This window comes from Diabrotica undecimpunctata, chromosome 3 (genome assembly GCF_040954645.1).
Source record: "Diabrotica undecimpunctata isolate CICGRU chromosome 3, icDiaUnde3, whole genome shotgun sequence".
Classification (NCBI taxonomy): domain Eukaryota; kingdom Metazoa; phylum Arthropoda; class Insecta; order Coleoptera; family Chrysomelidae; genus Diabrotica; species Diabrotica undecimpunctata.
In genome coordinates, this window is record NC_092805.1 from 155,961,776 (window position 1) to 155,983,897 (window position 22,122).

The 22,122-nt window shown below is 33.0% G+C and overlaps 1 protein-coding gene across 1 annotated transcript; it reads left to right on the forward strand.

Moving 5' to 3' along the window:
- The first annotated feature begins 1,523 nt into the window (after window positions 1-1,523).
- Window positions 1,524-21,285, forward strand: LOC140437638 (uncharacterized). Its single transcript, XM_072527263.1, has 7 exons — window positions 1,524-1,950; window positions 2,664-2,925; window positions 2,985-3,004; window positions 3,089-3,193; window positions 6,270-6,365; window positions 8,256-8,549; window positions 16,257-21,285. Exons 1-7 carry the CDS (start codon window positions 1,795-1,797, stop codon window positions 17,922-17,924), a joined length of 2,601 nt encoding a protein of 866 aa, XP_072383364.1. The 5' UTR covers window positions 1,524-1,794; the 3' UTR covers window positions 17,925-21,285.
- The last annotated feature ends 837 nt before the right edge of the window (window positions 21,286-22,122 follow it).

Here is a 22,122-nt window from a genome sequence, read left to right on the forward strand (position 1 = left end):
AAATAATAGATGCCATTGAAATGTATATATACAGACGGATGATGAGAATTCCATGAATACAAAAAGTTAGCAATAGTGAGGTACTTCGGCGCATGAGTAAACAAAAAGAATTATTCAGCATAATCAAAGAGAAACAAATACAATACTTGGGTCATGTGTTGAGAGGTGAAAGATATGAATTACTCCAAAACATATTAGAAGGTAAAGTCCGGGGTAAAAGATCAGTTGGAAGACGCCAAAACTCGTAGCTGAAAGACCTGAGGAGATGATTTGACCGTTCATAGAAATCTTTCGTGCAGCAGTTTCCAAAGCTACAACTGCCATTTGGATGGCCAACCTTCCAAAGGAGACGGCACAATAAGAAAAATATAGTACCCAGGATCGCTATTACAGAGTAATGGGGAAATAGATTGATATGTATGCAGTAGCATTACAGCAGGATGTATAAGGTGGAAGGAAGCGAGTTGTATGTTGAGTGACAGAAATATTTTAATGGAACTAAGATAAAACTGTCGTACGACCAGCTATGATGTACGGAAATTAATATTGGGCAGTTAAAACAAAGAGAAAGTGACACTAGGAGCAACTAATATGAAGAATGTCAGATCTGCTAGTTCCTGGAAGAAACAGAAGAGGAAAACTTATTGGTATGACTCAGGATAGTAACTTCTTGAGAAATGTAATTAAAGAAACCGAGCACGCATAGGGATAAAGGCAAAGAGAATAATGCTGATGTCTTATTAACAGCCGGCCTATTGTACTATAAATCCATAGACGTTCTGTATTAGCTACTGGGACGAGCCGTGTTCAGAGTGATAACTTACCTAGTGTCTCAGTAATACCAAAAAATGTAGACGCATATTTGTCTATATTCTTTGCTTATACTGTCCTTTGCGTGGTAAAATAGAACCAAAGAATATAAACGCATATGCGTCTATATTGTTTAAAGGGCGTATAAAGGGTAGAAAATATGGAGTACAAAGAATGAACTGGACAGTAGCTCATCAAAAATTAATCCCATTGAACGTATATGGAAACATCTTTCCAGGTGAATATTCAATTGAGAGAACTCCCGGTAATCTTTTAGAAGTTTAGAATTGGATTGTCGCTGTTCAAGATGAGTGGGACGTGGAACATCAGTTTTATAGTCATAGTCAATTGAATTAAAGAAGGAGTGAACATGAACGTACAGACTATTACGTCATAAATAAGTAATAAAACAAAGTGGGACTATCCACCGCAGTTTGAAAATTCATTTGATTATTTTCGAAAATATCTATGGGGTCTTAAGACTTAAGACTACGACGAAGTAGTATGGGCATAAACCCAGTTGACATGTAAAGCTAGTCTTGATATAAATAATTTAATGCTAATAAACACTATTGTCTAAAAATTTTATTTCTTTTTATACCAATTTGTAATAAATCGAATAAAATTTTCGGTGAATATTTTATAACAAAATAACCCTTGAAACTTGTAAACGACCCGCCAATGAAGTTTCTAGATAGACAAGTGACATCCAATAAACAAAACAAAAGGTTTACCCGTTTTCCGTTTACCATTTACCAAAAAATCGATTCATTTGTGAAACAAGTTAAATATTTTAATATATAAAAAATGTAAATAAACTCTTCAACATTTAGAGCCAAACAGAAAAAGTAAATGTAAAAGTTTTTGCAAAACAAAATTACCTATATCTTTTACATGTTCTACTTTAGCAAATCGGATTGATTTCTGCTAAATATTTATTTATTGCTTATTTTGAACATAGGGTATACTTGAGAAAACCAAAGAATGAATATCGTTGAACAGGTTGATAATAAAGAGACGAAATTGCAAGATATAGATTTTCCATATATATGCAGAATATGCCAGAGTAGGAACAATTTACTGGCATTTCAAGAACAATCCTCTGTAATGGGGACTTTTAAACTTATTACAAATATCGAGGTAATATTTAATGATTTTCTAGATATATCAAAAGCTTCTTTATTTGAATTTTGTTTTACTTACTCTAGTTTTTATGTGTATTCTACAATTCAGTTAAAAACTGGCATCTTCACTTCATTGTCCAACATACATAAATATACTGAAATTAAACAATATGTTTACCTTATTTTCAGGAATGTAAACATAGAACTTTCAATGAATTCTTAGCCATAATAACTAATTTGATAAATATATTGGTACCTAATGCTCAGTAAAAATTTTGTAAAATGTTAAAAAAATGCATTCCTTATTTTCTAAATGAATGTTAGGTACTTAAGAATGAAATTGTACTGAGAAATAATTTGCTCTCTCTTTTTAAAAGCAAAATGTACCTATTTTGTTGTATACATGCTACAGTGGATTTATATATCCCACACCTTAGCTTAGAAACTTGCTATGCATATTATAATTTTTATCTTATTATTTAGCTCTAGTACACAAGTATTATATGTGTTCTTAATCCTTTCTTGATATACATATTGCAAATTGTAACAAAATATCTTGCAGGAATCTATAGATTCCTAAAAATCAGTACTTTTAATGATCAACTTCCCTTCTATTATGATTATCAGTCACCTATAACAGTTGTACTGTTTGGTGTATTAGTTGCAAATAAATAATTCCAAAAACTTCCAAAACAAATATTGATCAAATTCATAAACTAGACTTTTTAGGTCAGCGCAAATCCTGATATGCCTCAAAATGTATGTAACAAATGTATAAGTAAACTTCAATCCATTGAAAATTTTATAGCAAACTGTATAGAAACCGAAAATATGCTTCTGAGGCTGCTCCCAAATAAGCAAATTAGAATTAAGACTGAAATAGTAGAACCGGATGAGGTGGAGTCAATGGACACTTGTATGTTAGAGCTGATTAAAAATGAAGTACAAGAATGTGACGTTACGACTGATGAATGGAACATTGATCCTAAACGTAATATAACCTGTGATTTTATTTCATATTATTAGTATTTATATATTTTTTTATTTCAGATATGCAAGAGTTCTGTAAGGTATGTTGAAAAATTTAGTTGTTAATAAGTATTATAAATGTAATATGCTGCTAAATGTGCTACATTTAATCAAATTTTTTGTAGAATACATCACAAACTGAAACAGAGTGTACAAATGAAAATGATTCCACTGTAAACATTGATGTTAGCTTAAAAGACCAGTATTTATCAGAAGCCTGTAGTATTAAGGTGAGATTTTTTCATTAATTTGATTAAGTTACATGAAATTACAATTGAAGGGTGCAGGGAATAAAGGCGCAATGTCACTATTAGTACATTTTTCAGAAAACTACATTTTCTATTTTTTTATTTTTGTAATATTTAACGTGTATGATCCTAAACTTCTTTTTTTTTAACAGGTTGCTAAACAATTTAGTAAAACTTGTTATATATAACAGTATAAGTGTTAATTATATTAATTTAATAAAAAATATTTTAAATTAATAAAAAAAAGAATGTTACTGCTAGTGCACAAAAATAAGTTAAACAAGGCCTTTATTATCTTTTATTATAATTAAACAACAATATACTTAAGAAGAATACTTATTTTCTGATGTGGTAAAGATTCAAAGTACTGCTGAGCTTCTTTGGAACAAAATGCACTAAGAGACACTACATCTTCAAATTTTTCTCTAGAAAAAGGTAGCAGCTGCTGTTGAGATGCTAGAGGTAACTGATGTCATTGGTTTTTTTTGCCCTTTAGAATAACTGTATTTGAAACGAAATTTTCATAGTAGGTATGTTGGACAATGAAAAATCAAATGGGGAGATTTTTGTTCAATTTTCAAAACTTTTCTAGGTCTTGTTTGAAATTGACATTTTTTAAAGAATTTGTCTTCAAAATACTCAGTCCAGGATTTCAGCATATTTTGGTCAACTTCAATCACATCAAAAGGAAACAGTTTTTTCTTGAATTCCGGAAAACTTCAGCTCATTCCTCTGGCAATTCAACTCTTGATTTTTGATTTATAATCCCCATATTTTTACCTTGTTTCCATGTATGAATGCTCTCTCATTGGAAAAATCATATGTATGGTCTTAAGTCTCTTCTCTATGTAAACAAGATGATACAGAAATCTTGCAACTGTATAGTTTTTATTTTGGTACTCACAAGAATCTGCGAATATAAACAATTCTTCAACTGAAGGATCAAGGAAATTATGGACGAAATGGTGAAGGAGAGAAGTCACATCGTCTGTGCCTTTTTTCCCTATTGTCTGTGGGTATGTATAAAAAACACTTTTATTGGAGGCTAGTACATGTATGTTGAACGTAAATACAGATAATTGTCTTTTGTAATAGACATCATTTGTTGAAATGTTAGACACTGGCAAGTTTTTTTGGTAGTCAATGCAAATGCTTTCGATTTTTTCATTGGTTTTTCATAACCTTTTCATTTGCCGTTTTTTCTTGTAAAAAGCTTCTGCTTTTATTTTATGAAGTTTGCTTGCAGCGTAAAGGTTTTTCTTCTGTTTTTCCAGAACATAATTGATTTGCTGCAGTGAGGGGGGCAAGTTAGCTTTTTCTTTCTCGAGTAATTTTAGTTTTGCAACATGTTCATCACACATACTGCAACTATCTGTTCGGGGGTACCCGAATGAAATATTAAACATATTCATAAATAAAGTTCTGTAAGATTCCTAAGAAATGGCCTCTTTGTACATTTCCATGTACATCTGCCACATTTTTTTTAACGTTTAATTCCTCAGATAGGTACACTTTAGAAGAATCCTTTAAGCTATAATGGGATTCTCTTCCTTTAAAGGAAGATATCTGTTCTATCACAGCAGCAGTAACAGCCTCCGATAGATTATGAGGGCGATTAGCGTGTTTAACTCTCTTGTTTGTAGGTGCCTCTCAAGTTATATTCAAAGATCGTTCCAATAACTCTAATTTCTTTCTTCCGATTCCATGAATAGACAGTAAAGCTTTAGCACAGATAGGTACGTCAGTAGTAACTTCGTCGGCATTTTTAAATTGAACTCCGTAAACATGTAATTTTTCTGGGTCGGTCAAATCTTTCCTTCACCTCTGTTGTTTAATTTGTAAAACTGTAATAAGACCACATAGGTATAAATTATGTAAATCCTCTGAGTTAAGTAAATTAAAACTACGTATTATTGACTGTCTAGCGGCAGGTGATACAATTTCAAAGCAACAACATCTTTCCCACTTACAGTCTGGCCCTGGTACGTGACTCTGTAGTCGTAGTCTTTTACGAACCTCATTCATCCGCCCAGTTTTTTTTCGTTTTTTTTGTGTTTTCTTGTTTAGGGTTCTCTAAACCATCATTACTACTGTCTATAAAGTCACTTGCAAAAACTTAACTCATTTTTTTAATCAATATTTTAATGATATTATAGACTTAAATAAATTGCATACTGCTACGATGAATTCTTTAGTGCAACTAACAGCTCAAGAAAACAGCTACAAGTTGTAGTCACAGTGGCGCCACACGAAAGTGACAATGCGCTTTCATTCCTAGAACGCATGGACTATGCGCCTTTATCCCTGACGGAAGGTATTGATTTGAGCCTTTATAGTACTCCTTAACATATAGCATTAAAATCTCGATTTTCGTAAAAGTTGATATTGCGCCTTTATTCCCTGCACCCTTCAATTGTTAATCATATTTTTTGTGTAGTAACCAATAACCACTTAAATGTATGTAGTTTGAATAGAATTTCCAGCTAAATAAATGCTTTGTTCTATTCTATGATTTAATATCCTCCCTATCTATTGCCTAATATTTATTTATCTTTTATAATTAGCTGACTCAGCGTAGTTCGTACCACCATAGAATTAATAAACGTTCTGTTAAGTTATTAGCCGAGTTATTTTTTGGGCTATTTTTGCTCCAAAGGATAGTTCCTTTTTTAATTTCTAAAATACTGAGTACCTATATGGCAAATTGCGAAATGAATCCAGATATACTCTCCTCGTTCAAGCCATCCTACAAGGAAAAATATTTGGAAAACGAGGTCCAGGAAGAAGAAGAACATCTTGGTTAAAGAACCTCAGAATCTGGTTCAATACAACATCTGTGCAGCTTTTCCGCGCTGCTGCAGATAAGATAAAGATTGCCACGATGATCGCCAACATTCGTAACGGATAGGCACATCAAGAAGAAGAAGATATGGCAAATATATTTTACTTGCCTAATGCAACTGATCAATAAATGTTTATTGTATTGCCTAAATGAAAATGTCTAATATCTCATAAAGCATCTTATTTTGTAAGAACTGAAAATCTCTTAATTTTTTAGACAGAATCAATTGCTGCAACATATGATTGGGAAAATAGATCTTCTAACATTGATGACGTTAAAAATCACAATTATTCAGACACATTAAATAACCAGGTAAACTATTTTTAGATTTAGATATTATTCTTATTAACTATGTGACGATGTAGACAACTTACATGGCTATTGCTTTATTTTACTGCTGGTCTAAATAGCTCAGTGACACATAGTGAAAATCACTTTCTAACATTTAAAGCCATGAAATTATTCGTCTGGCTTGACCTCTTATGCCTCATCCTTTTACAGTATCAGCTGCAGTAGACCATAGAGCTGTTAATATCTCATTATGTGTCCCAAATATTCTAACATGTGCTGCTTCTTGTTGAAAAATTTTTTAACATTTCTTACCAAGTCTTTTCATGTCTTTGTTTGATATACACGATCCTCCTAAGAGATCCTGAACATTCTTCTGTAGCACCGCATTTTAAAAGCATTAAGTTTTTAAGTGATGCTTCAGTCAGTATCCAAGATTCTGTCCTGTCAAGAAGATTTTTTATTTATCGTATGGCATTAGACTCACAATGTTTAAATATAAAATTTAAATAAAAAAAAAGTTATTTACAAGAATAGGAGGTAGCAGTAAGGTTCACAGTTTAAAATTAGGTATAAACAGGGTCTTCTACAGCGTTTGGATTAACAGTTATAGGTTGTCTTCGTGTGGGGCAGCACTTCCCAGTTTTCGTGGTAATGTCTAAGCTTTTCTGCTCGATATTTGGAAGTTTAGGCTCTCAACAGTTTCCATCCACATTTTCTTTCTAGATGCATTTAGGCCGTGGATTCAGCTGATCTGCTACTTCTTGATCTCCAGTTTCCAGAAAAACTTGTTGGCAGTTCTTTGTCCATCCAGGAATATATTCATTGCGGTAGCCTCTCGGAATACATGTCTTAGCAGTGCTTATTACATCACCAGCAAATCTGGTGTAGTTTTTACTAGTAAGAGGTATCCAATTGGCTCTTTTGAGATTCCATCTTGATCGTGAATTGAATGTAATTAGAGGTGAATGTTAGGGAAGTAAGTATTCTACTCACAATACTTAATAGGTTTTATTAAAGTTGAAAAAAGAAAATGGGCTACCGGTTTCGCTGTTTACAAACTTTTACAGCAACTTCAGGCCCTTAAAAACTAAGGATATAAGGACAATTCTAATCTATACATCCAATGTAACGTGATAATGTTATAGAATTGGATTATATAGGATTTATTGGATGTATAGATTAGAATTGTACTGGTATACTTAGTTTCTTGAGGGCCTGAAGATGCTGCAAAAGTTTGTAATCTTAATAAAACCTATTACGGATTGTGAGTAAAAGACTTATTTCCCCTAACATTTATGAATATGTGCTCACACCAGCAACCTTTTCATCATAATTAGAGGTATTTGTGTACCTGCCTCAACTATAACTGGGCGATGCTGGCTGTGTGGGAAGTCAGATAGAACTTTTCGTGAAACTACTGTGATAATTCCAGCACTACTTGACTGGCCAAATTCCAGACCAAGACTGATTTCAACCAATGCTTATTAATACGCATCGATTATCTCTCCCCGGTCAAAGTTAGCGATCGCATTTCGCTTCTCGGCTTTTGTCAATGTAAATAATTAATTGAATTAGGTTTATTCTATTCCAAGATTTTGAGACGCAATTCGTGCAATCTCTTTCGAAGATTTGTAAGAGGCGAATTAAAACCTTGTACAGAGTGGAAGAAAAAACGCTATAAAAGTAATATTCTAATACTATTAAGAACAATTTTGTTATTTCTTTTCTTTTTTTTCTTTTTTATTGGCTTTGGATTATCCCTTAAATTATTCCCTTATTCCCTTAAAGTATTCCCTTATTCCCTTAAATTATTCCCCTATTTCTTTAAATTATTTCTTGAAATAAAATAACTCAGTTTCGTTCAGCGATATTGTAATTAAACAAGAGGTAATGTTATCATTCATTTTACAGGAAGAAGATAAAACGAAGGTTACAGTTAAAAAAGGCAACCGAACTCGAAAAGGTTACTGCATTTATTGTGAAGCAGAGGTACACCATTTCGTCAAACACCTGGAAAGGATACACATTAACGAACCTGAAATTGAACTTTTATTTTCTGAACCACCCGGCACGATTAAAAGGAAACAGATGATTTTATCTCTTCGGAAAAGAGGAAATTGCATAGCCAGTTCTGTTAAAAACGAAAACAATGAAAGTGATTTAAAAATAGAAAACCACAACTCGTCTGAAACACTAAATATCAAGGTAAACTACTTTTAAATTATAACGCTTTTATTAATAAACCATCTAAAAAAAATTATAATTGAGTTATCCCATATAACCCATGGAATACGTCTTCCTTCTTTTGGGTGGTTAGTTTCTGTCACAAAAGAAATCCAAAACGAATATAAATATAACCTAACTTTTGTAAAGAATGTATACAATTGGACCCCGTTATGCAACGAGGAATTAATTAACATTTTTTCGAAAATGAAGTTCTTTGTTCGAATATACTCAATAATATTATTCATGTTCTGCAATAACGAGCCAAATGTTCTGGCACCTCAGCACCATCTAGTGGACGATAGAACCATATTGCAGAATAATAAATTCGGTGGTACAGGTTTTCAATTTAGAACCAAGTAACTTTGGTTCCTTGTTGCAGGTATCTGTAACATCCGATAGTTGGTTTCATGTTGTAGATTTATTTCATTAGGTTTCTGATTACCATTAGCAATCAATAATTGTGAAAATGCTACTTTACCAAAATAAATTTCTATCGCAAAGAGTGCAAAAAATTATGAGAAATGTAACGTTGATGCCATCAACTTCCACTGAAGCTTATATTTGCAATTTGCGAGAGGTATGTGTATTGATTTATATTTTTTTAACTTCTAACCTTAAAAACATTTTTAAAATTGTGTAGAATATTGTATTTTTTTTTTAGGTTCAGCCAATTAACAGCGAGGAAAAGCAGGGACCAAGTACCAGCAGTAGTTCATGTGCAGAATTAGAAATCAGTAATTTTAATGAACAGGATATATCGAATACTAACGATGTGAGTAATGAAGAAGATTCTGATGATTCTGTTAAGGATAAAAATAGCGAACCTACCTACAGTGACATATCTGCAGAGGAAAGTTTAGAACAAAATCTAAGTGAACAGTCTACTTTGAATGCAGAAATATCGTTCTCGGGTCGTCCAAGAAAAGGAAGAAAGAGAAAATTTGCACAACAAGACAGAAAAGAAAGAGAAATAAAAACTAACAGCAATATGGAATATTACTCATCAAGTTTTAAACTAATAAAATCAAGAGATTTTATCAGATACATGTGTTCATGTGCCGCTAAATGCCATGAAAAATTTTCTGTTCAAACCCTTCAAAAGTTTTTCGAACACTATTGGCACTTAGCTGATTATAATCTACAAACTACATTTATATCAACATCCGTTAGAGAACATCCTGTACAGAGAAAAAATTTGCAGGCCACAAATACTGCAGCACGACAATTCTCAAGAAAATACTTTATAAATAAAGTAGTAGTTTGTAGAAATATGTATATCAATACATTGCAAGTGTCAACTAAACGCATAAATATTGCTCTTCAAAAAGTAAGAACATTGACTACACTTTATAAGCGAAGAGTCCGCGGTGGGCACAACAAAATGTCAGCAGATGAAAGAAATATTATACTTACCACATAAACCAGTTTCCACGGTATGTATCTCATTACTGCAGAGCACGTAAAATGGACCAAGAATATTTGCAAGAAAGAACTACTTTATCAATAATATATTTATAATATTTACAAACCAAAAAGTGAAAATCCTGCCAGTTTCTCAACTTTTAAAAGAGTTTTTTTGAATTATTTTTTACTTCCGACTAAAAAAGCCAAAAAAAGTACCTGCAATAAATGTGATGCCTTTAAAATTAAGATACAGGTTATTAAAGATTATGAAAAAGAGGATATTGTTATACAATAGGAACTGCATTTGGAACAAGCTGAATTAGGAAGAAAACAAATGAACCTTGACTGAACCAAAGCAATAGAAAATGAACAAATAGAAACTCTGACCTTTGATTTAGAAAAAACGCTGCCTTTATCTCGCATATCTTCAAATATTATATTTTATAAACGACAGTTATGGGTATATAATTGCGGAATTTATGCAGTAAAAAAAATCCACTTTTCATTTATGGCTCGAAGGCAGGCAGGCCGTGGAGCTCAAGAAGTGGGGTCTTGTCTAAGAAAATATGTTTTCAGTAATGTTAGCGATAAAGTTGAGCACATTATTCTGTTGAGCGACTCTTGCGGGGGAACAAAACAGGAACATTAAAATAGTACTTTTGTTAAAATGTCTTCTAGAGGAATCACAGCATTTAAAGACAGTGATTTTGGAGATGTGGAATGTGCACTTAACATGTGCAACATAATATATTTTCACCTGGGGAATATAGCAATATAATGAAAACTTGTAGACAACGACGACCCATTAATGTAAATATTATAACACAAGAAGATTTTTTGAGTACCGCAAAATTAGAAAAACAAATCACCAACAGAAAAAAAAAAGTAAAACCAACGAGACAATAAGTTGGTTACAAACCAAAGAAATTAAATTCATCAGCTAATGCATCGCCCCAAACTTTTTTCACTGTTTCATCTCCACGTCTATGTTCTCCAATATGACGATCATAGTATTGTTTAGAAATGCCCCAGACCAACTCAATCGGATTATATTGACAGTGATATGGAGGCAATCTCAAAACCTGATGCCCATGTTCTTGGAGTAGCTCGTCTATAACGTACCTGGTATTTTGTGGTTTATTCTGGCGACAAAGACTCAATAGCTCTGTCTTGCCCGAATCGTCTTCAAAAATTATTTTTTTCGCTCGTAACCATTCTTGTAAGTCCGATTTTTTCCAACTGGCATTCGGTAACTTTTCTATTAAAGAACTATGGTATGAGGCATTATCCATAATAATTAGAGATGGTTCCTCCAACATTGGTATCAGCTTTTCGGAGACCCACTTTTTAAAAGACTCTTTATCCATAGAATCATGATAGTCTGCACTCTTCGATTTCGTAGAAAACAGTAATCCAGCATCTTTAACAAATCCTTGCCTACTTCCGGCATGTAAAACAACAAAGCGTTTACCTGTATTTTCGTGTCCTTTTCTGATGCTTTTCACACAGTCATCTTGCCAAGTACGTTTATATGCCCCTTTTAGGAATATCCATGTTTCATCTAAAAAAACGAACTGAAGTGGGCTTGGACTTAAAAAATTTCTCATATAATGCCTCAAAAAATACAGTCGTTTGGAGACAATACATGGTTTCTCACATAGCACTCGTCTACTATTTTTTAGTTTGTATGAAAACCCACAATTTTTCATAAGACGCCACAAGCTTGTATCAGAACCGTCATAGAGATGCTTGTTTCTTAATTGTGTATTTAGAACTTTAATTGTAACGTGCTCTCCTTTTGCTTTCATGCCATACAGTACATTTCTAATCTCTCCTTTTATAGTATCGCTGACATCATTAGTCTTTTTTTTGTACATTACGTGACTCTCCTGGTGTAGTAAGAGCTGCCCCTGTCTTGTATTCACTCTTTATTCTTGTCACTGTGCGAAGACTGATTTTCAAAGCGTCCGCTACTCGTTCATGTACCGATGATAACGAAAGCAAAGGTCCGTTGTTTTCTTTTTCTTTTTTAAAATACTCAAATAAATGAACTACACATTTTCGCATTTCTCCTGTTATCGTTTTTCCCGGCATTTTTTTATTAAATAGAACAATTAGTTATTCACAACAAAAAATAATAAGTAAAACTGTTCGGAACAAATTCCAACAATGACTGACTAAAATCGACTAAAACAACATAAAATATCAATGGTAATTGTTACAATTATAAACCTATTAGCCAGCTCATTCAAGAACAATGCCACAAGTCATTATTGCAATGGGTATCGGAAGAGAGAGAGTTAATTTATAATAAACTGGAATTTTTAAGGTGTCGAGAGTATTATTTTATGTAATGGAATTCCACACAGTAAGAGCTCAAACTATTAATTAATTAAAAACTGTTTACTTATAAAAACTATTTCATCAGCTACTTCAAACCTGCACAGATCAGGGTAACATGTTAAAAAAAAACACGTCACTGCCAGCTATCTGTATTCGTAAAGAGGCCGAACTTATCACCGACACCGTATCGGCCAAACGCATCGGTGTTATTGCTACAATACTGGGAGACGTGAGTGGTCTCTTCATTCCCTTCTCATCGCACTTTACCATGACGAACGTGACTCGCACAATTGAATTACGCATCTGTGTATCAGAGAGAGACGAATATTAAAAATTCCGTAGTAGCTTATTTCAGGCACACTCCAAGAACGATGAAAACGAGTATAGCATATTTTTTAAAACGACTTATCAAGACACTGACGATTATACATAAGCATAAAAAGGGAACAGGAAGAGAACCTTCAACTGGGTCACAGTTTGCCACGTATTTGGAACCATTGTGGCCTAAAGGAAAGCCAGTTTCCGAAGCAAAACTTAAAGATATACAAAGTTATCTTCACTTAATACCCTTAAGTTACCACGATTTCTATACAAATCTTATAGCAGATATACTATAATCGAGGATATAGACGGATTTAACGGAAATCCAGATTTCGAACCAGATGCGGATTGTTAACGTTATATTTAACAACAAAGAACCACTTGATTTTTTTCTTACTTAGGAGTTAATTTTTTAGTTGTTAATTTGATTATAGCATTTATATCCATAAGTGACAATAAACGTGTTTACTTTTGAGTCGTTTTTTTATTATTTTTATATCCAAATAATTTCATCAAATAAATAAAACATTTTTCTTAATTTTTTCAAAACTAAGTTAATGTCAGTTCGTTCCTTGTTGCATAACGAGGTTCAATTGTTTGATTTCTGTAAAACACCATTTTAAAGAAAATAAAGTAATCTAAAAAAACATTTAAGACCTTTTTGTTACTTTTATAACATATACAAGGGATCTATTTGTCAGGAATGTAATAAAACTCGTAAACAAGGTCATTTAAAGTTAAAGTGTTTAAACCGTCTTGAACATATTAAAACCATGCAAAATTTGTTAATGTAAGAAACTAACTCATTTATAATCGAAAATTTTAGTGTTTATGGTGAAGCGGCGACTATCTTTGAGAATAAATTACTTGCAAAGCTTCTAATACAGGCTAAATTGAATCTTAAATTCAATAATGAAATTGTGAAATACACGTAGAAGTATTTACAAGAACACAGAACAATGTTAAAAAATGAGTAAGGTAGCAAATGAAAATAATTTAGGGGGTTCACAAATATTTTCAGGCTTCTATGGCCCAAAATCTGTCAATATGACATTAGTAATAAGATGAAAACTATGTGTATGTTTTGAACTCATATGAACCACCTAAGCGTATACATGAAAGCGTATATACTTCCCCAAAGCAACCATAAAAAATTTAGATGCTCTTCATCAAAGTAGTACTTATTTGTACCTTTTATATTTGGATGTATATACAAAGTGTTATATTTGTGTATAATTTATGGTCTATAGTCATAGACGCAGTAGCAGAAGAAGACGAATCGTTTGGTCTTAAAATCAATAGTAAAACAAAAGCAATGGTAGTAAGCAAATGTCCCATTCTACAAGCTAACATTCAAAGTTATAGCACCCGCATAGAAAATGTCAATAAAGGCTACAGCGGGATAAGATAGTCAAAACATAGAATCATAGAACCTCTTAAATCTAAAAAAGAATGTTTTTTTTTCGACTTTATTTTTTTCTGGACGCAGTTTTGCTTTTAAAAATCTGAAAAAATTCATGAAGATGTATCTTTCGAATACAAAATAGCCTGATTTTTTTCAAATTTTTATATTGAAAATTGAGCCTAGGAAAAATCATTGAAATTTTCAATAATTTTTTAGGTTAAGTTAATAATTTTTGGCTAACTTTTAAATAGTAATTTTTTATGTATTTTTTTTTTTCGTTCATTTGAATGGCCAAGGCAGAATTTTCAATTTCTGAGCGGAAATCATCGAAAAATCAAAACAACCGTATTTTTACTTATTTATTTGCACATAACCACAAAACTCAGTTGGTAACTCAACATTTTTCAAAAAATTTTCTACCACATTATGTAATTCTATTTTAAAAGTCCCCATTTAACTCTTTCATAAAGATAAAATTCGAAAATACCACGTTTTTTTTTATCCTTTTCGCACTTTTTTTTACCTGACCTTAAAATCAGATAGTTAGATGTATGCTTTTTCATCTATTTTCTTACGGGCTATAAATCATCATTGTTAAAATAATCATTTTTAGCTTACAAATTCTCAAATTGGGAAAAATCCTGTTTTTCTAATATTTTCCCACTTTATTGGCTCATAACCTTAAAATCTAGTAGCTAAATGATCGAATTTCCTCGTATTTTTGATCGGACCCTTCAATTTTGTTATATATGGTAATCTTATATTAACGAAACGAAATTATGGTTTCTTTAATCTAAGATGGTAATCGACTTAAACTGCAAATTCCCTAGATGGGGCCCACTGATATGGGAAGGGGCTCGTATACGATTGATTAATAAAGTTAAAAAGAAACGTGGCTTGGAGGTTGTTCAAAAAGAAGTCAAAAAAGAATATTATAAGACAGATAGATAAAAAATTATCAACTACAAATATGAAGATATCAATATGTACTCATCCCAGAGAGATTTAAATAATATAAATGAATTTTGGGATAAAATTCCACTTTTAATAGAAAGAGATACATACACAATGTTGCCTTTCTATTATTTTGAAGTAACACTGACGAAAGTCAAGAGTCAGCTGACAAATATTTTTGTATCGACGTGTGAGTAGGTCATAGACATTTTATATATGTCTATGGAATATATACGGGGCCTGAATACGAGGAATAGAACGCGAATTAATAAAAATGAAGAATAAAGATAAGACAGAATTTTTAGTAAATAGAAAGGTAAGCATCAATTATTTTTAGAAGAAAAGTTGGAAAATAATACAGAAAGTTAACAAGTGTATAAAATCAAAAGAAATTGGAGTAAAATAATTATTTGAAGAAAAATAACAAACATGTGACGTTTATAACGATACATCTACGTTTGTACATGTTTAAAAGGATTTTGATCAAGTTTGACACGACGGACTGATCAGGAAGCCGATTGACATTAGGCTTCTTCTTCTTCCTATGCCGTCCCCATTAACGAAGGTTGGCGACCACATTTTTAAAAGCTTCTCTGTCTTTTGCAACGTGGAATAATTCGTCTACAGTCATGTTTGTCCAGTCTCGAATATTTCGCAGCCATGACTTCCTCTTTCTACCTATTCCCTTTTTGCCATCGACTCTACCCTGCATGATGACCTGCAGAAGACTATATTTATTATTTCTTAGTATGTGTCCAAGGTATGCAGTCTTGCGTACTTTTATCGTTCTCAACAATTTTTTGTCTCGACCCATCCTTCTCAGCACTTCCTCATTGGTGACACTGAACTATTTGCGCTTTTAGTGTCCATGTTTCTACCCCGTACAATAGTTGCGACCAGACGTAACATTCAACAAACCTCAGTCTCAGCGCAGTATTCAGATTTTTGTCACAGAACAATTGTTTGAATTATAAGAACGCTGCCCTTGCCATTTCTATTCGTATCCGGGTACGATATTAGGCTACCGTTATAATTTATAAAAATTGTAAAATCTTGTCTTAGAGAACTGTTAGAGTGAAAATGCGTAATAATATCTCAACCCCTTTGCAAAGTTATTTCTTGTTCGACAGCTTAATTTGATGAATTGATGATGAATCAATAGGTCCTTATTGCTAATAATGCGCGATGCATACAATTCTGTTTAAATCTAAATTTTGTATAATTTAGTCTGCAATACAACGTTTTTTAAACTATTTCAGATACCAAGATACACCGGCAAAACAAAAAGAGCCTCCTGGAACGCAGATGTAATGAAAAAAGCAATATTGTTCGTTGCAAATGGTGGATCAACTAGAGATGCTGGAAGAAAGTTTGGTATACCTGAATCCACCATTCGTGACAGAAAGAAAGACTACGATAGAGGACGTGATATTACTGGACCTCAACTGGGTCGACCTCCTATTTTTTCCCAAGACCAAGAAAAGTATCTAGCGAATTGTGTATTAAAAATGGCAAAACTTTTTTATGGTGTCACAAGAAATGAGCTTCGACGGTTAGCATATTCTTACGCAACAGTTAACAACATTCCAAACACTTTTAATGATACAATTAAAATGGCAGGTAAAGACTGGTGCCATCAATTTTTGAAAAGAAACAATGAGGTATCATTAATAAAACCAGGACCAACAAACATAAACACAAGTTCTGCGTTTAACGAGATACACATTACTGAGTTTTTTACGAATCTGAAGAAACTGTACGAGAAGTATCGGTTCAATGATAATAAGATTTTTAACGTGGATGAAACCGGTATTTGTACCGTTCAACTTTTTGGCTCCAAAGAAGTGAAACAATTTGGAACAAAAACTTTTGCTGCAAGGAGAAAAACTGTAACTGTAATTTGTTGTTATAATGCTGCTGGTACATGTTATGTTCCACCTATGTTTATTTTTCCGGGAGCTCATATGACCAACAGCTTGGAAAAAAAAGGGCCGCCCGATGCAAAATATACTTGCTCAAAATCGGGATGGAGCAATGAACAATTATTTTACCAGTGGCTTCAGCATTTTAAAAACATTGTGAAACCTTCCATGGATGAGCCTGTGCTAATAATTATGGATAATCATTCGAGTCATTTGTCTATAAAAATTTATGAATTTTGTAATCAGAATGGGATTGAATTGCTAACCATTCCACCACGTACACACCATCGGTTGCAGCCTTTAGATATAAGGTTTTTTCGTCCACTTAAAGTAGCTTTTAATCAACAGTGTGACAACTATCTTTTACATTTTGAAAGAATCACACTGTATAATGTGTCAGAACTCTTTCATAAAGCTTACGTTGAAGTTGCTACAAAGGACAAAGCTCAATCTGGATTTAGTGCTTCAGGAATATGGCCATTCCAACCTGAAAAATTTAGAAGTGAAAAATTTTTGCCGTCTACTGATCATATGCCAGCAATAAGAGTATATGAAGAGGATCAGCAAACTGATGTTGAAGTACAATCAAAACTTCCTGAGTCAGACTTAACCACATCAACTGTGGTACAAGCAAATTCTCATCTAGTTGGTTACAGTTGCTTACGGACAGTTCAACGCCGCAAGAGACAGTTAACTTCGCAAGAAAAAGATAAATCTAGATTAGAATATTCCGCTAAAAGTAAAATGAAATCAGTTAAAAGAAACTTTTTCAAAGAAAGTGAGTCTGAAGAAGAAATATCTGATAGTCAGTTATATGACGACAATGATATGGACGAAACGGAGGCTGACGTAGAAAGTACATGTTTGATTTGCGACGACTCCAGTAAAAAAGATGAATACTGGTTTCAGTGTTCAGTTTGCAGCAAATGGGTTCATGAGCTTTGTAGTGGAGTTGACTCTCCCGAAGGCTACGTCTGTGATTTTTGTGACAGTTTATTTGCATAATTTGTACATTTTTTATTTTCCAATAAATTATATTTTATTTTATATGGGATTAAACCATTATTAGCTGTAATGAAAATTACATTTTATCTTTGAAGGGCCGCGGGAAAGAACGATCAAAGTCCATTTTTAGTCGGAATTTAGATATTGGCGCCATATTTAACCTTTTTGTGGAAAGAACCTAAACATGGTTTCGTTTGTACAATAACGATTACCGTACAGAAGATAATAAAGGCGAAGGATATAAGCTAACGGCCTTCTGACGACCTTCTCACTAAACGTAGATTGTCGTTGGCGTCTCTATTACCAGTTCTATTCTATTATACTAAGCGAACCGCTGTTGTTTCGCAGTTTTCATCAATTTGTTTTTGAGTAAATTTACAATGTCAACTGATCTTAGCGATAGTGAAAAGGAAAAAAGAGCCACGTGAAGTTTAAAAGCGGAGAAACCGCCAAAATAAGTGATGTAATGAAAAAATTACGTACCACCACTCACGAGGTCGGGGAAGACAGTAAGTTATTCGTTATAACTGTTTTCAAGTTATCCCTTTGAACGAAAGACAACGATTAATTGCTCATTTTAATGAGTTAGGGGACTACAGTGCTTAAAACAAATATTTAACAGATCTTGGTATACGGAGAAGCCGAAATCCTGAAGGTGAAGCAAGTTTTAATCGATCTTCCTATAGTTATAAAGTTCAGGTAAATGTGAGTGGCTTGTTACACGATATTGTGGTTTGCTATAAAGCATTTTTGTCTTTACACGGCATTACTAATCGCCGTGTTCAAACCATAAAGAAAAATTTACTTGAATTTGGCGATGCTAAAGAAGATGGACGAGGTGATTATAAAAACAGACATAATAATTGACCGATGAAACAAGAACAATGGTAATGAGCTTTATACAGTCCCTGAAATTATTCTTTGCATGATACTAGTAAAATATATTTACCTGCAGAACTTAGTACAGCCAAACTTCATCGAATGTATAATGAATCACACAGTAGTAATAAAATAGGGTACACTACATTTCATGAGATATTTGTGAATAATTATAATATATCATTCGGCTACCCACGTGAAGATACATGTAGCTCTTTCAAAGCTAACATTGCAATTACTACGGATAAAATAACTGCACTGATGAAGAAAACAACAATTCATGAACAACACTGCAGACACTAGTGAGTGAGAAGAAGATCCATTTACGGAAAAGTAAGCAGTTTTACTCCCTTAAAAAAAATATAGAAAAGAACCACGAAAAAACGAGACAATGGAAGCGATAACGATGGATTACCAAAAAAACCTCCCCACCTCCAACATCTCTGTCAAATTCAACTTTAGTGTTTTATTCGTACGCCGAAAGTGTTGCCCGAAGGGGTGCCGATGATGTTTCTTCGATGTTGGAACACTTTCTTTTGCATATTTTGGGCTTAAACATAGCCATCTAATAATTTTTTGTGATTCGTGCGGCGATCAAAACAAAAATTTTACCGTAATTCGCTTTCTCCACTACGTAGTTCACAAGTTTAGAAATACCGAACAACTGGAGAGATGTATTAAAGAATAGTCGCATTAAACGTTCACCATTCAAGGTAATAAACTGTGCGGATGAAGTAAACCTTCAGACATGGACCCATATTTGTGTGCCAAAATATCCTTTGGCAACTAGGCCTATCAAGATTCTAAACATTGAAAAAACCACCCACGTTTTGTGTTCAGAAAAACCACTATTTTGGCCTATATCTTACAGCCATGGTAGTTCCCTCGAAAAATCAGGTACGTAAGAGAAAATTGGAACCTGTCCATTAAGGAAGCTGTATAATGAATCTCTGCCTATTAAGACTGCTAAGTTTCATGATTTATTACACCTAACTCAACTCCTGATGAATCCTGAAGCGCATTCCTTTTACCAAGGACTAGTTTCCCATACCGGTACGAATGAAGGTAGTGATGTGGAATTTGTTGAAGATCTACCAATCGACATTTAAGACCTAAAATAAATCAAAGTCCAGCTCATTAATTAAAAATTTGAAGATCTCAAGCACATATATAATTAGCAAACTATTTTTCTTTAAAATCCGTAAACTTATTATTATCAGATGTCGCTATTTGCGTCTATACGAAGCCATGTTAGAGTTGCTTCCTAAGACAGAAAAGATTTATTTTCACGTTCAGAGCGACTGTGAAAGCCGTTCTGATGAGGCCTATTAGGCCGAAATACGTATAAGCGGATGCGCAGGCGCCCTGTACGTGAAATCAAATCTTAACTGTCTTTTCCTTCCTATTTTTCTTTAATTTGCGTATTAAAAAGTCTTATAGTAATAAACTGATAATTAAAAATGTTGTATTTAATTTTCCTGAACCAAAATAAACGACTTTAAAATTCGATTTGTACAAAAAGAACAAAATGTAACTTTGATCTTTCTTTTCCGTGGCCCTTTATTTGTTTTGACGTTTTGATTTCCAATCTTTAAATCATTTTCATAATATTCTGAAATAAAAATAAAATTCTGAAACATGAATGATCTTAACGAGTAAATGTTTATAAATTGACGTTGGACGGTAATAAAACTATGACAGTTGACTTACTTGGCCTCGATCTTATAGGGTAAACAGGGGGAATCCTGACGTAAGGGGCAATACCGGCAGAGTGGGTTTTGGTTTTATTTTTAGTAGAAGACGTCATTGCATAGGGCTGTTGCTTAGCAGGTGACATTTAGCGCTCATTTCCTGTCATCCCAGCAAACTAGTTATTTTATCCTGAATTCTTATGTGTTTTATTAGATTTTGATCTAATTATTGACTTCTTTACAAATCAAGGTAACTCTATAACAAATTATATTAATAGAACAACACTTTTTGTATAAAATGTAAATTTTAGTGTACTTCATATTACACTTTAACATTCAGTTTAGTCTGTAGAATGGTGTAACCGCCATCTTGTCCTACTGTCCTACAGGTCCAAAAACCTGGAGAAAGATTTTAGCTACTAAGGGCCAATATCAAGTGGGCTCTGTCACAAGTTGGGAAAGTTGAATAATGTGGAAATCGAAACGTCAAACTTTAAAATGTAATTTTAATTACAATAAATTGTGGCGTAATCCCATATAAACATAATATTTAAAGTAGACATGCCTTACGAAACCAGTTTCAGAATCTTTTCAGTTACGACGTTTTATCAACAATTTTCTAAGAAACAAGTATTCCTTTTATTGGTTGCTAATTTGCAAATTGTATATTTTCAATTCCAGTATGAATGATTCTTTTGTTTATTGGTAAATTATTTGTCTCTTTGATATTATATATAAGTTTTTTAATGTTACAAATAAAGGAAAGGTTTTTCTGTACGTTATTTTAAATCTTATTTCTTTATCTTTCAGGAGGAAAATAAAACAAAGGTGAAAAGTAAAAGTCATACTCGTAAAGGATTTTGCATTTACTGTCAAACTGAAGTAAATCATTTTGTCAAACACCTAGAAAAGCTACACTTTAACGAACCTGAAATTGAACTTTTGTTTTCGGAACCGCCAGGCACCACTAAAAGAAAACAGATGATTATATCTCTTCGGAAACGAGCAAACTGTGCCGCCGGTTTAGGTGGAGCTGGACACATTGATCGAAATTTATTAACTTATGTATTTCCCAGCATGAAACTTGATCAAAAAACGCTTATAGCCCAAAATGATGAATTAATTTGTGCGTTTGGATCCAAATACTTAAAGAGTCTGGGTACTAAAAACCACAACGTAGTTTCTACAAGAATGCGGCTACTAGCTGCATTTCTTATACAAGTTCAGAGAACGGAAAGTTCTATTTCAGATATATTAACTGTTTTGCAGCCTCAATATTTTGAATTAATTGCGAAGGTAATATGTATACTTGCGAAATATGACTCTATACTTGGTAGGTATAATTCACCGAGTGTAGTGGTGAACTGTACAAAATATATAAAAGATTGTTGTAAATTAGCTCTAGAACAAAACAAGGCTCCTGTAGGAGTTGATCTTATGACATACCATAAAAACGTTCAAGAGCTTTGGAGCTATTTCGATGATAATCACAAAACTCAGCAATGCTTACCAGAAGTAATAAAAGAACCGTTAAGTTCCGAAGAAAACCAAGATTTTGATGAAACTTGTAATGAAAATCAAACAGATGTAGGTTTATTATTTACCAAAAGCAAGAGACGACGAATTTC